This window comes from Beta vulgaris, chromosome 3, assembly GCF_026745355.1.
Source record: "Beta vulgaris subsp. vulgaris cultivar EL10 chromosome 3, EL10.2, whole genome shotgun sequence".
Lineage (NCBI taxonomy): Eukaryota > Viridiplantae > Streptophyta > Magnoliopsida > Caryophyllales > Amaranthaceae > Beta > Beta vulgaris.
Window position 1 is genome coordinate 16,944,614 of NC_079204.1, and position 16,645 is coordinate 16,961,258.

Below are 16,645 nucleotides of genomic sequence, written 5' to 3' on the forward strand. Positions count from 1 at the left end.
GACCAAGACAAATGTATTACTTCATATACCTACAATAACTTGTCGCCTTTAGAATCTTTTTCTCCATCTCATATTCTCATGTCATTATCTGCGATTATTTCTTTCAACAACTCATTTCCTTTTTTCCAGTTTCAAATTTTACAGATAAGAGCAGCATAAGACTATAGGATAAAATCAAAAAAAAAGTACTTTTCTTTTTATGATAGTGAAAAAATCTGATGTGATGACGTTTACTTATGGCTGGTAGCAATAATTTTAAGTGCATGAAGATGAAGACTTGCAAACTGTAGTAAGCTTATATGTCTCAAAGTCATACCATCAAACAAAGCAAAAGAAGCCATCTTGATTCTCATCACCAAGGAATATCTACAGGAGTGAGTGACTAGACTAGCGGGCCAAGTGAATAAACTCGCAAATATATCATCCACACAAAATAATATGGAAGAGCTCCAGTCAGAAACTCGAGTACCATCAACAAAAACGCCAAAGATCACGCATAATAATCCAAGCCTTGTTTGTACAGGATACGATCGTGCAACGGAAGTTGCCATTTACGCCTCTGATCGACCCACGTTCTCATCGATTGGAGTCTGTGATTCTTCAGCATCGAATGGCTGGGATTCGTGCTTTGCTGCAGCTTGCAACACTCGGCTTTGGACATCTGATGATGATGGTGAGATAGGAAGTCCATTGCCGTTGGTTTCTACTTTTCCCGCAGCCCATGAGACAGCCTGTGCTCCAAGTTTTACCGGAGAAAGCAACAAACTTCACAGAAGCATCATTGTTAGAAAACAACGACGAAAACACAAACAAAAATGAGCTCCTAGCAATCATCTATAAAAAAACCAGGCCTTAACTGTGGCAGTTCAAATACATTTATTTCGTTGCACCATAGACAATAAATGATCCCACATTCTACATTCCCCAATTCACATGATGCAACATCAGGCGAAATTTTCTATTTGCCTCTGAATTTGCAGCCTACAACTCGTCCTATCTCTATCATATAAGGCAACACATGGGGGACACCAAAAATAGAAAAAGAAAAAAAAGAAGAAAAAAAATAGAAGATAACTCACTGTTTCATTTGAATGAAAAAAAGGGAGGAAAATAGCACATTTAAAATATCAGTTCTTTGAGAAAATAAAATGTAAAAATAGTTTTTCTACCCAATTAATTTTATTTTATACTTCATTTGTTATCACACGTTATCGCACGCATTGCGTGCATGTAAAACTACGACAAATGGAAGAACTTTGCTTTATATGGCCATTTTACCCTCCATATCAATTGCAATCAGAGAAAGTATCATTTTATCAGCGCAATTGAGTGGCTTTATATGGTCTTCGATGTAATTTTTGAAAAATGAAGGCAAGAGTACATCATAACAAAATAAATGGTTTCCTGTTCTGTTCAGCAAAGTTAGTCTGAGCGGTACGACAGTTCCCGCCTTGGATTTTTTCACAAAAATGATTTCTAAGGTGAAAACTACACGAAACTCCTGAGAGGGGAGAGATGGAGGGAACTATGAAGTGTGGATATATCTGAGTAGGAACTATATTAACAGTAACAGGAACCAGAAAGGGCAGGCATTAGGAAGTCTAGCAATCTTTAAGAGTTCTTGTATTTATCTTTTTATTATCTACTTTCTGGAAAATTATCAATCTAAATCTGATTTTCTTTGTTAAACCTTGTCCTTAATCAGTCCAAGTTATGTCAATTCATTACACACCATTTTTATATTGTGTAGGTGAATGCTCAATCGTATCCCTTGACAAACAGCATCAACATGGACATAACCCTGATGCATCAAAAGGAAGGTAAAGGAGGTCAATAAGTCACACATACGCAACCTTGACCTTGCAACTTCAATCTACTATGCAAGGACCATGTGCTACTTCAGTCTAAATAAGAAATGTAGATTGTAAAATAATTCATCTCATTTTCTCATATTTTGGCCTTTCTATAAGGCCTTGCCTAATGAAGGTGAGCTGAGATAATTCTATGAAGAAGATGTCTATTTCAAAAATAGATCATAGTTTTGGCTGGCAAGACCTGGAATCAAGATACATATGGGATTCTAAGTTGGACCGCTCCTAGTCTAACAAGTACCAAAAACCAAAGTTTACCAACAGCGTTGGATATCATCTTTTCTATTTTGGCTCCAAAGAGAACTCCTACAGCAGTAAGCAACAAACCATTACTAATCACCAGTGCTCAGAGCACACCAAATATTAAAGTAGACTACTAAGAGATTTGAATTAATTACCCCAAGAAAACAACAAACAAAGTATACCAGGAAAAAGAATAGAATCACTCTATTGACCAATAAATCAAAGATTCACCTTGACTAATGCAAAGTGTAGAAGACATTACCTGACATCGTTATTGAAATCTCGAGAATCCTCATAAGAAGCCACTCGCCGATATATGGTCTGGTATGTTGACAAAATAAAAAGGAGAATTACAATAGTTACATAAACCAAGTGAACAAGAGGTAACATTTAAACAGTCATTAGTGAAAATTCATCACATCATCGCTAACAACAATAATAATAACAGTATTGTTGTAATTTATCCGGGGAAAAGCAGAAGTAGCAAAAATGAACCATTACATTAAACCATAAACTAGGTTCCTGCTTTAAGTATATTGATGGTCCTGATGGAGGGGAGTATAATCTTGAGTGATAATATTCTTCATTTTGCTTGCTTGTCCAGTTTCAATCTTGAAAAACTACTACAGTAGCTAAAACATTCTCTTAAGAGATCTTGGATAGTTTAGCACCAAATTATTCCATGTGAATGTCATATCACTTAAAGAAAGACCACTTATTTGGAGGAGATAGCCATTTTAAAATAGTCATCCAACATAGTTGAATCAGCAATGAGGACAGCAGATATCAGATGGAACCTGCAGCAGCTGACCTCTGATCCATAAATCAAAGCTAGTAGCTGGTCATCTAGCTAGGTGAAGGGGGGAATTTGAGTACTATCAACAGGAAAAGAGAAGAAAAATGAAAATAAGCTAGTTGGTGGATTTTAGTTAATCTGATGTATCACTTGCGGGCAAGATTTAAGAACTATGTTAAGGGAGAAAAAAATTGCTATTAACACTCAGTATTGTCAAGATTCAACTAATACCAAGTAACCAAACAGTACAAGTCATCATTTATCTTGGTGAAACTAGCTCATACGTACTCGTAGCCTCATAGGTCTTGCTTCGCAATTTCTTAACTAGGGGCTGGACATCCACTTCACATGGACTTCTCAAAATGTATAAAGATATTATTCCCTTAACTAGTGCTTTATCAGCAAAAAGAAGCATATATAAATCTCAAGCTCCATGATGCTAATTTAGCTTCAATGTGGATACATGGGAATATTTATCAAATACTTCTATCATTTTCATTGTTTTAGAAAATAACAAAATTATAACAACTTTTATTTAAGACGAGAGAATGTACCTGACCAAGGCCAATAATCCCAATGAATTGTAGAGTTCTCTCCCAGTCTGAAACCACATGATGCTTAGTACATTAACAACAAACTAACAACAAATTGCAACATTTGCATATGCAGAAGGAAACAGCAATTGGCCACGATATTAGGAAACACAAAAATAAAATGAAGCTAATAAAATTTTGAACTTAAAAGAAGCAATAGGAAAATGTAAGTTAAGTTGACACGTTCCATATGTTAACCTAAAGGAAGATAAAGAGACGAACCTAATAACGCGTATACTGCAGCAACAGAACCCTGCATTAAACGAAAATTATCAATTTCATGGGCATACATTTACAATGAGCAAAAACTACTCCAAAACAAGATCAATATAATTTCTTCAATCAACTACAAAAGATGTATAGTTGTATACTCATCTTTAAGAACAACTGCTGATTATCTTACCACAGCAACGCCCAAGACTTGCACAGGAGTGGGACTCAACTCTTCAAGGATCGCCTCAGCTTCCTGAAAATAATTTTTAATTTATATTGCCATATATCATAAAACATTAGTGTATTAAGAGGCCGCATAAACACAAAGGTTCCCACGTTTTCCCATTATAACTTCTAGTATGGAAAAAAAAAATTAGCAAGAGTCTTACATCACCAAAACCCACAACCCCACACACACACCCCCCCCCCCCCCCAACACCCCCAAAAAAGATTTTAAAACCACAAAGCTTACTAAGAAACAAAACCATAAAAACCAAAAATGTTATTAAAGCATCTGTCCACCATAACCTAGAGTAAACACAAACTGGGAGATGACTAATCATTGTCTCAAGAACTGCAATTGAGACTCTGTGCAGCTCAGATGTAGAGCCTCACAAATTAACATGCATTTATACATCACTTGACCGAATTTGGTCTTCAGGTACTTTTTCCTGACAACTACTCATGTGCCACTAAAATCAATCTACTCAGCTGGACTTACAGATCAAATTTAGTCCTCACATTTGATGGGTCAATTAGTGCCAGAATTCTGCATATTACTGCGATTGCAACTAAGAAAGATACAGCTCTATTTTATTATTATTAAGTAAAACATTTAGTAATAAGAATATCACACACATTATACCAATATGGGGACCAGAAGTCCTCAAAATAATGTAAGTATTCCATGTTAAGGAGAATGTTGACTGTCCCATATTATACTGCTATATCTTTTGGGCTCGTAAACCCAAAGAAACTGGGAGAGAGAGAGATAATATAAAGAGGGCTATGATTTCACTGTAAGGTTTCATGATGGACATGGAATCTTATATTGTGATAATATCTAGAGCACGGACCAATCCTGCTCTCTCCTAGACATAAATCACCATTGATTGTATAGAGGCATTAAATTACTTTTCTCGATAGGACGATCAAATGATGAGCAATCATACCGCCTTGCGCGCGCGCGCGCACACGCGCACACACACACACACGCACGCACACGCACGCACACAATAGCAACAAATGCTTTACTCTCAAGATCTTATGTACTTTACCAGTTCCAGACCAGAATTGTCCACCTTAAAAAGCCCAAATTAAGATTCTAGAGAAACCTCCATTTCCTCTTTCAACCTATCCTATGCATCCTCACACGTAAGACAGACACTTAGGTGAAACAGCTTTACTTCACCAGAGAAACTGCCATCTTTCTCAGTGCTTGATTAAGAGCCACAAAAAAATAAAGGCCCGGTTTGGTAAAGAGAGGTTTGGGGTAAAATTAGAGGTTTGAACTCATATTAGAGGATTCTACTAGGCAATTCTCTAATTTGAGTGTTTGATATAGACATATAGTTGATTGTGCCCAAAAGGGTCTGTTTGAAAAAGCTCGGGAAAGCAGCTTATTGATATTAGAAGTTTGGGAATGAGTGGGGTGAATTACATTTAAGTCTAAAGTTCTTGAAAATTACATTTATAGATAATAAAGTACAATAGCAGATTATGCCCATGTCTTTATTGGTCATCTTACACAATTAAGTAGCAATCAGCTATCAAGTTAATTACCAAACACCTATATACAAACAGCTAATACAATCAGCTAGTCGAACCAACTAATACAATCAGCTAGTCAAACCAACTAATACATACAGCTAGTCAACCCAACTAATACAATCAGCCGTCACGTCCTTACCAAACACCTTTTATATAAACAGCTAATACAATTAACTAGTCAAACCAATTAATACAATCGGCCCTCCGCCGAGTCTCCCCCCTTCGCCCTCAACGCTTGGCCCTCGGGAATGTAGAAATTCTAATTTTGAATGAAGTTAAGACACTACAAAAATGTTGGTATAGAGGCTTCCTGAAGAAAGCTAATAATTACCCTTCGCAAATTTGTAATAAGGTGAAAAGGTAGTCTAGTCAGGTTCTAAACTTCTAGTAATTCAGAGAACTATACGAACAGACACAATTTTGTAACTTGTCAAAAATTGAAGAGATAAAAAGCACTTTCCAAAAAAAAAGATGAAAGTCTGTCACTTTTTTACAAAATGGGTCCACAATGGCTACCTCATTGAGTATAGAAATTGCTGTCTCTGGTTTCAGCTCCTTTGCACGAAGGCCATGTTTGACCCAGGACTTGAAACCACCCTGGAGGACATATGGTCTCTGTCACATAGACCAAGATTAAAAAAAAAAATTAAGTGAAATGAAAATTGACTTCACAAGTTAAGGAGATACTCTACACAAAAAAAATACTGGAAACAAGCAGGTGCAAGAAAAAAAAAAAAAAAACTGGAAACAAGCAGGTGCAAAAAAAAAAAGAAACCAGAAAGAGAGAGAAACTTTCATCCATGTCAATGCGATGCATTTAAAAGCAATTACTTTTGAGTATGAGGGTACCTTTCAGGGAACTTCCTTTTGAATACAGATACAAAACAATTCAGCAGCTTAAGGGCAGAGACTTAAGGATTTAAAGGATCAACTTATATGGTCTGCTGTTCATATAGAACGATTTGATGCAATGTTAAGTATGGTCTCTGGATATGGTTAAAGATTGAAAATAAGTTCTTGAGATTGAGGAGCAAGACTCCTATTGGGGTGTTGGAATTATCAATTTATTTTGACTGATTGCTGAAGTGGTGACTGTATTAGGTATGAGGTCATTAACCATAAATCTCATACATAATAGCCAAAAGATACGCAGGGGGGGGGGGAGGGGATGGTACTCAAGCTCTAAATTTCGTAATACTCAAGGATATATCAAGTCAGAAAAGTCAGACTATCCAAAAATCCAAGGCAAAAAGGAGAAAACTAGTCTGATGGTGCAAAATGTCAAGCCCTATTGACAGCTTTAAACAGAACTAAATAACAGGAATGACTTGAGTACATCTAAGTTCAGCTCTTAACGCACTAGAAAATTCCTAGTCGGCATGGAATAAGTGATGTTTTGACCATTACAAGTCTACTACTTAAACCAAGTCTATCATTGCAATTTACTCAAATGTCATATGATTTGAAGTTTTTATAAGTTGAGCTTTAATTGCAGAACAATCACCACAGCCTCAACTGAAGAAACAGATACCTTACCTTAACCCCAAGCTTCCTCAACGATCTTGCAATGCCTTTTGCATGACTTCCATCAGCATCCATAACTATGATCTTGGATCTGTCCTATAGGTGGCACAAGATTTGACATGAGACACCACTATAGTCATGAAGAGATGCCACTAAGAGTGTTATATGAATGAATATATAATGGAGGAGCCATCATATTTTTTGTAAAAGAAAAATTAATAATCTCCTGTGTTAACAAAAAATGTATCCAGCTGGTTCAGTTATTGTTTCATTAAGATAACAGATTAACAACTAAAACAGCCAAAGGAAACATTTTTCAAGGTTTTTGGTCCACACTCCAATATAATCATGTAAAGAAGTGAACAATTTTGACAACTCAGAGGAACAAAAGGAAAGGTTGTCTTTTTAGAGCCAAGGATAAACAAACACTGTTTACAAACAGGAAAAGAATGACATTTGGCCAAAAAGACTAATAATTGTAAATAAGTGTCTCCTCTCACCACCCCTCTCAAAAAAAGGAAAAAGAAAAATACCGATGCATTTATCCTGTGATTCCATTTAAACCTTTTATTACTCTTATGCTCTTATTGTACTAAGATATGTTAAAAGATATCATTAGCTATTGAAATAAGTGTCCCCTCTCACCACCCCTCTCAAAAAAAGGAAAAAGAAAAATACCGATGCATTTATCTTGTGATTCCATTTAAACCTTTTATTACTCTTATGCTCTTATTGTACTAAGATATGTTAAAAGATATCATTAGCTATTGAATTATTCACAACGGCACCAACACATTCCCTGGAAAATCACACAAGATCCAAATAAGCAACAGTTAATTGCTCACAGCCTCACACCATTATGTCAGACAAGTTTTTCATTCTTAGAAACATAACAGAGTTTGTAAACGACTTCTCAGATATTGGAAAAATTAAGTACAGAAAAAAATGTGATGTTCAAATAATGATATCATGCAGACTTCAAAAGGTTGAAACTGAACATAGGAACATATTCATGTGTGGAAGAGAAATGATAATGGTATCATTGTATAATTATCCTATGATAATAAATAGAATATACAAGGCTACAAACATACTTGTACATTCTTTAAATCTCTAATCACTGCGGCAATTAAAGAGTCATCAAGGTCCCTGCTGTTCTTCATCAATTTCCTTAAAGAACCATCAACCTGACAGCACAATTTCAATGAATTAATGAAGAACTCATCTCCCCAGTGAAACTTTTCATTCTACAGCGCAGTGCACAATGTCTCTCTTTTGATTGCATGAATAAATATATTTCAAATAAAAGATTCTCAACAGGATATTGTAGTTGAACCTTGGGCAAGGATACATCTGCATATCGAAATCGAGCAGCTCGTCTAAGATCGGGGATCCCATCTCGTTGCCTCAGATCCTTCAAGGGTATAAACAACATAAATAAAGATACACTCATTATAACATAAACCTCAATTTAAAGAAATATTCCCCCCTGCAGGCCAAGTTTTCAAAGTGAATAAAAGTAGAAAAGCTTAGTTACATCAGCAAATACAGCAACTATAGATTGCTTTTGTGAACAGCACCATCATTTATGGCATTGATCACTTTTGTTAAAAAACAAAGAAAGAAAAAAAGGCTAGAGAAATTCATTATCCTGCCTCAGGCCTGGTGTCTACAAGCACAGCACTTTCTTTCCCTGATAAGAGCTCAAAAGCCAATTCAGGAGACAAGTCTCCAGCATAGCCGCTGTAGTTGACCAGCCAATATACAGCCCTGCACATATCTGATAAACAGCATAAATTTTCTGTAAAAGCATTGAATTCCACACCACAAGCAAATATAAAAGTTGGGAGTACAACATCAATACCACAACGTAGAAGAAGTGCCGAATAAAAGAACGAATGGAACAATAGGATCTAAGGGGTCTAAGCCTAAACTTCTCTCCACTCCTTCAATGGCAGAGTAAACCTGCTCAAAAGACCCAAAGTTTAAAATGAGAAGAAACTATTAGCGATTTGCTGACTAATAATGAAAATCAAGAACATTAATGCAAGTTAGTCCAACATATTTAGCAAAAAAGAACCATGGAGCCACATTGAGATGCCCGGTCAATGTTAGAGCGGTTGGTAAGCAAATGGATGATTGAAGCTTGGTTTTACTTGTCTTTTCTCCCTCTTGTTTTTGGCAATGTGAAATTTCACTAGTCTATAATTGGAAGAGTAAGCAGCTTTTACATGGTTAATAGGTGTAGGTTTTTCTAAGTGGTATTTGTAGTGCTCACATCAAAGTAAAGATGAGAGCGCGCATCACCTCGGAGTGGTTGGTTTGTATTTGTGACATGGGCTGCTGGGCATGTTGTGGTGCATGATTTTTCCACATCCCATTTTTTCTCCCCATCATAGTCAGCGCAAAATTACTAATTTACTATTATGACAGTGGATTGCACATTAGAGCTACAGTTTAAATACATGGCCTATATAATGATTATTTTTGCAAACTTCCATTTTCTGCCCAGTTACGGGGATATTATTTGTCCAACATCAATAGTTTTATAACATGCATATTTCAGTGTTGGAATCCTTCACAATAAAACAACTGGTCAATTAAAGTAATCTACACAAAAAATTGGCAAAATCAAGTCTCACAATCAGATCTTCCCGAAAAAAGTGGTAATATTATGGCAAAATTTAGGACTCAACATTACCTGTAAGAAAACCATCCCCACTGGCCTCAAAATTTCACCAGCTTTCTCCTCAAATAATTTGAGTGCATTCTGGATCTCTGGTGGCAGATACTCTTTAGAAGTCTCATATGAGTAATAGATAAATTTACTCCCCTTAAGTAAAATATCTTCCACCACAAGAACAGTCTTTCTTAGTAAATCAAGAGCTACAATACCAGCTTTACCGCTGGACTGCGTTACGGCACCTGGAAGGTCACTCAATTTGGAACGAGTAAGTTCACCAGCTTGATCAAAAGATGAGAACACTTTAGTGGTTAGATTTTCAATTGCTTCATTAGCATCTTTTATAATGTCCGTTGTCGTCGAAGTAATCTTATCCACGGAGCTATTAAAGGCATTTCCGCCATCACCAAATGAAGCTCTAAGTGATTCATTTGTTTGGGAGACAAGATCCTCAAAACTACTGCCAGAAGATGGCACTGGTGCAGGCGCAGCACTGGTGCCAAGAGTGTCGGTCACATCACTAGCACTGTCTGCAACACGATCCAAAATAGAGACTGACCCTCTACTAGGAGTATCCAGCAAGCTATCAGCATTATTAACCAAGTTGTCTCCTAGCTGATCTTCTTGTGACACAATAGCAGCAGAATCCTCTACATAAGTTAAATGTTGTCGGCCTTTGAGTAATGAATTACTCAGCTCTCCAGTAGTGTAGTGCCATTTATTTAATAATGTCTTATGCCCTCCAAGAAAATCATAACTGAGTGAATTTGCAGCTTCTTTCTCAAGGCATGCCCCTCGACAAACTCCACCTGATGACAAGTTAGAAAGTGTTATTTCTCCTGAAACGCATCGAACACCAAACGTCTTTTGTGATCGAGGAGTAAGGTATCGCAATCCGTCATTCAACAAAATCTGCACAACCAATATGGTTGAAAAACAAGACATAGTTTCAGATTTTGTTGTCAGCATTTCACTCTTTATCTAAAACTAGTCCAAGCAAGCAAAAGCTTCTTATCATTGAATTTTAGAGGTACTCTTAACTTATGATGCATCAACAGAAAATGTATACAGAATTCACTATTAAGAAAATTAAATACCATGAAACACCCTATAAACCAGATTATTATGTACACTACGCATTTCACTTAAAGGCATAAAAAGTTTAAGACTTTAATCAAGTACATTTTACAAACAGCATTTTTTAAAAGTGAGCCATGAATATAAACAGCATATACAGAAAAAGAACCTAAATACCTAATATATGATCATCTTACTCCAAATTCTAAAAGCTACAAATAAATAACTTACAATATGAATTGAAGTAGAAATTGTTACCTGTGAGTGAGAAGAACAGCGGGAAGCTGAGCAAACAGGCAACATTATTCACCCTTTGACTTATAAAATTCCTGGAAAAAAATTAACACAACTCTTAAATGCCCTGAATTTCAGAAATTATGCTATAATAACAAGACCCATAAAAAGATTTAAGAATCTGAAGTTGCTTGCTCCCAAATCCAAATGGCAAATGGGTTACTCAAAACCCATAAATTAATGGCATCAGTAGTTTCTTTCTTCTCTGAAACATGGCAAAATAAGCAGAGTTTTCAGCCAGAAATGATGACTAAATTTCTGACCAATGGGAAATTGTTGTGTATGAAATCGTGTGGCGTATCGAGCAGTAGGTTCATCTATTGAGATTTTGAGACCCTCTTTGTTGCCTCTCGTTTGTGATGGTAAGTTGTGGATTATGGCTGGTCATTGTCTCATTTGGCATCTTTCCCCCTTTATTTGTTTTATGTGTTTTTTTTCCAACTCACAAACTTTAGAATAGATCCTCTAATTTTGACATAAAATTAGACATATTCAAGTCTATATTCTTCTAATAAGCTTATTTTATCTCACTCTAATCTAACACTATTTCGAGATATCTTGCACCAATTTAGGGGTTCCTTCTCTTCTCATTCCTTTGTTTTCCTACCGACGATTTACAATAACACGAGTACGACAATCTTATCGAATTGGATTAAAGTATTCACTAAATAAATTAAAGAACTAGTATTTGGGCCCGGACGCTGCCCCGGGTTGGTATTGTGTTCTCGAACTTGATATGCATTTTTTTCTATTCCCATTGAAATATATTAAGAAAAACTCAATATTTAAAAGGTAGAAATATAATAATGTGGACACTTAAAGCATGAGTAAAAGTTGGTTGAGATGGTAAGTGTGTCATGTATAATAGTAAAAGGTCACAAGTTCAAATGTTGTTGCAAACTAATTTTACTTTTGTTAATTAACATGACTTATGTATGCATTGGACAATTCTAGTGGAGTAACAGAGGTGTCACGTGGCGTGTATACATTGTCATGCACGCCTTTTAATATATTTGTACTAGCGGCATTTTTTGCACACCATGCGTGCTTCAATTTTTTTCGAGACAGAAATTCAGTTTTCTTCGATATAAGTAAGAGTTTAAATTTGAACATTAGACATACAAAGTATAATTGTTTTTAGTTGTAAAATTTGATTGGTTCAGTCTTTACCACTTAAGTCTCTCACCAATTTTTTCTTTTTTACTTTTCAAAGTCAAATTCTATCAAAAAATAGAAATTTTATTGAATACATTTTTTATTTTGAATATTATAATTTTTTAAGTGGATTTTTGAATTAAGTACACTACTTCATAGATTGTGAAGAAAGTGAACACTTTGATTTCAAGTCAAATTTTTTTGAATATTTTTGTGAGTATGTATTGACGTTGTAGTGTATTAGTTGTAGTTTTTGAGTGAATTATTTAGTTTTGTAAAGTTTCCTCATTTGAGTAATTTGTATAATGTAAATTGCAATTCTATGATTTTAGTTGACCTGTGAGTGATTGTTATAGTTTTATTTCCAGTATTTTTTTTTGAAGCCCCTTTCATTTGTAATTGAATTTGTAATTTTTAAAAAGCAGGGTGAAATAGTCTCTTCATTTGAGGACACCATAACTCTCCCCTTCCCTCATATAATAGAGATAGATGTGAGAATTGAATGAATTAAACTAGTCACTAAATAGATTAAACTAGCCAACCAAATAGATTAAACTAGTAACTATATCGAGAAATGTGGTCTTTTTTTCTTAATATTAAGCTTCCTAATTTTAAATTGAAAATAGGTGGTCTGTTAATCGACCAATTGTTTCCCCTTATTTCATTTCTTTTGGGTACGTTCATATATTTAACTTAAGAATAATCTCAACTTTCGGGGACCTTTTCATAATAGTTGATATATAAACTAGGATGTACCTTAAGTAGGGCTGGCAATTTCATCAAAACCCAATAGATAACCATCCATCCAATCCAGACATGTGGTCTTTTTTTTCTTAATATTAAGCTTCCTAATTTTAAATTGAAAATAGGCGGTCTGTTAATAGACCAACTGTTTCCCCTTATTTCATTTCTTTTGGCTACGTTCATATATTTAACTTAAGAATAATCTTAACTTTCGGCGACCTTTTCATAATAGTTGATATATAAACTAGGATGTACCTTAAGTAGGGCTGGCAATTTCATCAAAACGCAATGGATAACCATCCATCCAATCCATACATATGGAGAAAACCCCGAATTTAAGCGGATGATAAACGGGTCATGGGTGGGTCGTGTAACGGTCATTCGGATTTGGGTTGAGATCCATTCAGCCCATCACCCAATCCATCACTCGGCCCATCCATCCACCCGTTGAATAAATATAAAAACTAAAATTTTACACACATATGTATATTTAAAAATATTAATAGTTTGATGTCTATTTGCAAAGTTTGGGTTAAATTGTGATTTTTGTTAGAGAGTATTAGAAGGATGTAACAAAGTTTTAATATAATCTATCCTAATCTTGATTTTAGTTATAAAGTGCGACAATACATTTTGTATACTTTTATTTCACTCGATTCATCACCCGACCACCTTATTCATCCATGGACAATGGGTAGATCTGATATGGATGAAGGGTATATTAGGTGACGGATGGTCTAGGTAGTGGATGGATGGTTAGAAGATGTAAGCGGATGGGACCTCACCCGACCCACCTCCGATCCATTGACACCTCCAACCTAAAAGGAAGTTTTTGTTTAAGGTGGTGCCCTAAAGGAACTTTATACAGCTTTGTGTCAGATGCACCGTCTTAAGTTTTGGTGTCTTATTATGTGTGTGTTTTATTCTTTCAATGTAGAGCCGCTTCCATCAGGGGATCTTTTGTGGGCGTGCGGGTTGAGCAATGGAAATGCCCCATAAATTAAAAATTCAGACATAGTGTAATTAATCTCCGGAATGTACGCAAAAACAAACCCGCAATAGTGGTTAAGATGTTGTTGTAATATATCAGTGGTCTTACGTTTGATATCAACGAATAAATTACTTTTTGATTGTGAAAATGTATTACCTTGAGGGTCCCATTTTGAGAAATTGCACAGAGTCCTATAGTCGTGACTTAATTTTAGCCCTGACACTCGCTTCCATTACAAATATGGTTCTTGATGTGCTTCATTGTGTATAAGACATTTTCAAGATTGTGAAGAAGAAAGAGTCGGACAAGATGTCTAATATACAGCCTATATATTACTCTTTGCCATATTGTTTATAAAATTGGACATGAGTTATTGGCGAATTGGTTCAACAGTTTTATAGTTATTGTATTGTATCAATTAACGATAGTGCTTTCATCCTAAGGGGACTTGTTTCTGATAACATTGTGGTGGCTTTAAAGATGTTTTATATTATGAAAAATCCAAGAACTGTGGAAGTTTTTCACATTGAAGTTTGATTGAAATTGGATGGAGCTAGGTAGTTATGCACTTCATGACTTCAAATTCTTTTGTTATGCTTATTAATGTGCAGCCTTTTTCAGAATTTTACTCTAGCTAGATGACTCCAACAAGGGGGCTTTTTTTTTTGGCTAATGGAAGTATAATTTGATCCCGAGGGTGAGTTCACATAATATGGCGACCATTAAAGGAGTTTGGAGGTATATAAGTGGGCTTCAAGTCGACTAGTTAATTTGGGAAGAACACTGATCTCTTTTAACAAAAGGAGTAGATGCCAAGCGAAGAGGCTCACACATGAAGGTGGTCCAATCTATTCCAACTTACACGATGAGTATGTTTAAATTTTCTTCCTCCTTCCATAATTGCATTCTCTTGTTTTACGATTTTAGCGGGTAAAAAAGGTAATCTAAAATCCTTTGGTGGCTTCGAGGAGATTATGTAGTCCTAAAGCAATGAGAGGCTTATCAATGATGAGGGTACCCTGGTATGGTAAAATCTTAGTGAGTGAGTGAGTTCATAAGCTCGAAGCTCGGTGTGAACTTGGTATGGTACATGGGGGTGAAAAGGGTGGTGTTATGTAGGTTTAGATGGCGGACTGGTGATAGTGAAGTGATTAGAATGCAGTGGAAAGTATCAGGGTCATATTATTTTCATCTATCGCTTTTTGAGCAAAATCGTACATGCAGAAATCAACAAACTATATATTGCGAAGTTATATATAAGTACTTATTCTATGTAAAAAAAACCTGTGTGCAAGAGTTAAAAAAGTATGCATTGTATTCAACCAATCCTTGCTTGATCAATAAACCATTCATCTAGATATACGTAAAATGTATGGTTTTTTCACCAGGTATCCCTGTGTAATTTTAAAATTCATAGGGTACCCTTATACTTTGAAAAATGCACCAGGTACCCTTACTATTTCAACAAAATGCATGAAATCTCCTTAATAACTAACGACATCAAGTTTTCGTTAGTTATTAACCATAATTAACCGTTCTAACCCTAACCTCTAAACTCTAACCCCAGCCTTTAACCCCCTAACACCTAACCCCCACCCTAAACCCTAACCCTAACCACCAAACCACCACAACCCCCTCTCCCTCCCCTTCCCCATAGCCCCTGCCCTCGCCCGCAATCGTGAGATAACAACCTTCGAGACGAGCAATTGTGAACCCTAAAGATTAATATGAATGTATGGTGTCTAAAAGTGATTGTATGTGTTTTTGTGTTGAAAAGTTATAAATCATTTATTTTTATAGAGAGGTTTTGTATGTGTATTCATAAAGTTCGAAAAGTGTGAAAGTCGTAGTGTATGGAAAAACGTATGGGAAAACAGTCTCTTTGATTCGAGAAATCAAAGATTATTTATAGGGAAACAAAATATGTGTGTCACGCAAAGAGTGTGTCAGGCGCACGTCTCTGTGTGATGCACAATTACACATGTGAGGCGAACATTGTTGTGTCTGATGTAACATGTTAATCAGTTGCGCACATGTGGCACACACTTTAAAAAGATAGAAGTGACAGTGTGCGTGTCGCACAGAGGGGTTCGCCAGACGCATGGCTCTATGTGACATAGTGGGCCATGTGTTAGACACATATTGGTGCCTGACACAGCTTAACCTGTGCTCTTGGTGTGCATTGGTGCGCTAGGACTTAGGCCACCGCCTTCCTTTTGCCACGTTTTGACAGTTTTTTTTTTCATATAACACGTTTTAACGATTTATCTTTTAACTCCAAAAATTCGATTTTAATTATAAAAATATCTTTGAAAATATTTATTTATTAAAATAAAACAAATAATTATTGGTTTTTTTTGAAAGGATTGGGATCATAATGCAATTAATTATCATGAATAATTAATTGGGCTTTAAAATAGGATTTAAGTAAACTTTAACACTTTAAAAAAGGCTTAAGATGGCTTTTCGGAATACTCCTCTTGGGTCGGACCAATTAAGATTGCAATATAATTTATAATTGGATCCTTAAATATGGGGATACAATTATGTGTATACACATCCATCTCATTTTTTCCACGGTGAGTTATTGATATTTTAGATGCCTTATGACCCTTTATTGCCTATTGAATAAACAAGGACATCATAAATATTAAAATAAAAAATTGGCACAATTGAATATTATCGTCCAAA

General features: G+C 35.6%; 1 protein-coding gene across 1 annotated transcript; it reads right to left on the reverse strand.

Annotated features, from left to right (window-relative positions):
• Positions 1-277: 277 nt before the first annotated feature.
• Positions 278-11,456, reverse strand: LOC104889018 (calcium sensing receptor, chloroplastic). The gene is made up of 13 exons (XM_048641204.2): positions 11,029-11,456; positions 9,712-10,605; positions 8,875-8,975; positions 8,666-8,780; positions 8,347-8,424; positions 8,105-8,197; positions 7,023-7,106; positions 6,003-6,101; positions 3,907-3,969; positions 3,726-3,756; positions 3,465-3,511; positions 2,377-2,435; positions 278-765 (listed from the first exon to the last, which is right to left on the reverse strand). Exons 1-13 carry the CDS (start codon positions 11,071-11,073, stop codon positions 552-554), a joined length of 1,923 nt encoding a protein of 640 aa, XP_048497161.1. The 5' UTR covers positions 11,074-11,456; the 3' UTR covers positions 278-551.
• Positions 11,457-16,645: the final 5,189 nt, after the last annotated feature.

Excerpts from the sequence above, each read along its gene's own strand:
- LOC104889018 (XM_048641204.2), bottom strand. The coding sequence starts at position 11,073 with ATGTTGCCTGTTTGCTCAGCTTCCCGCTGTTCTTCTCACTCACAG. Across the intron at positions 8,976-9,711 it reads TGGGGATGGTTTTCTTACAG|GTTTACTCTGCCATTGAAGG; the intron begins GTAATGTTGAGT and ends TCTTTTGAGCAG. Across the intron at positions 8,781-8,874 it reads GGCACTTCTTCTACGTTGTG|GGCTGTATATTGGCTGGTCA; the intron begins GTATTGATGTTG and ends AGATATGTGCAG.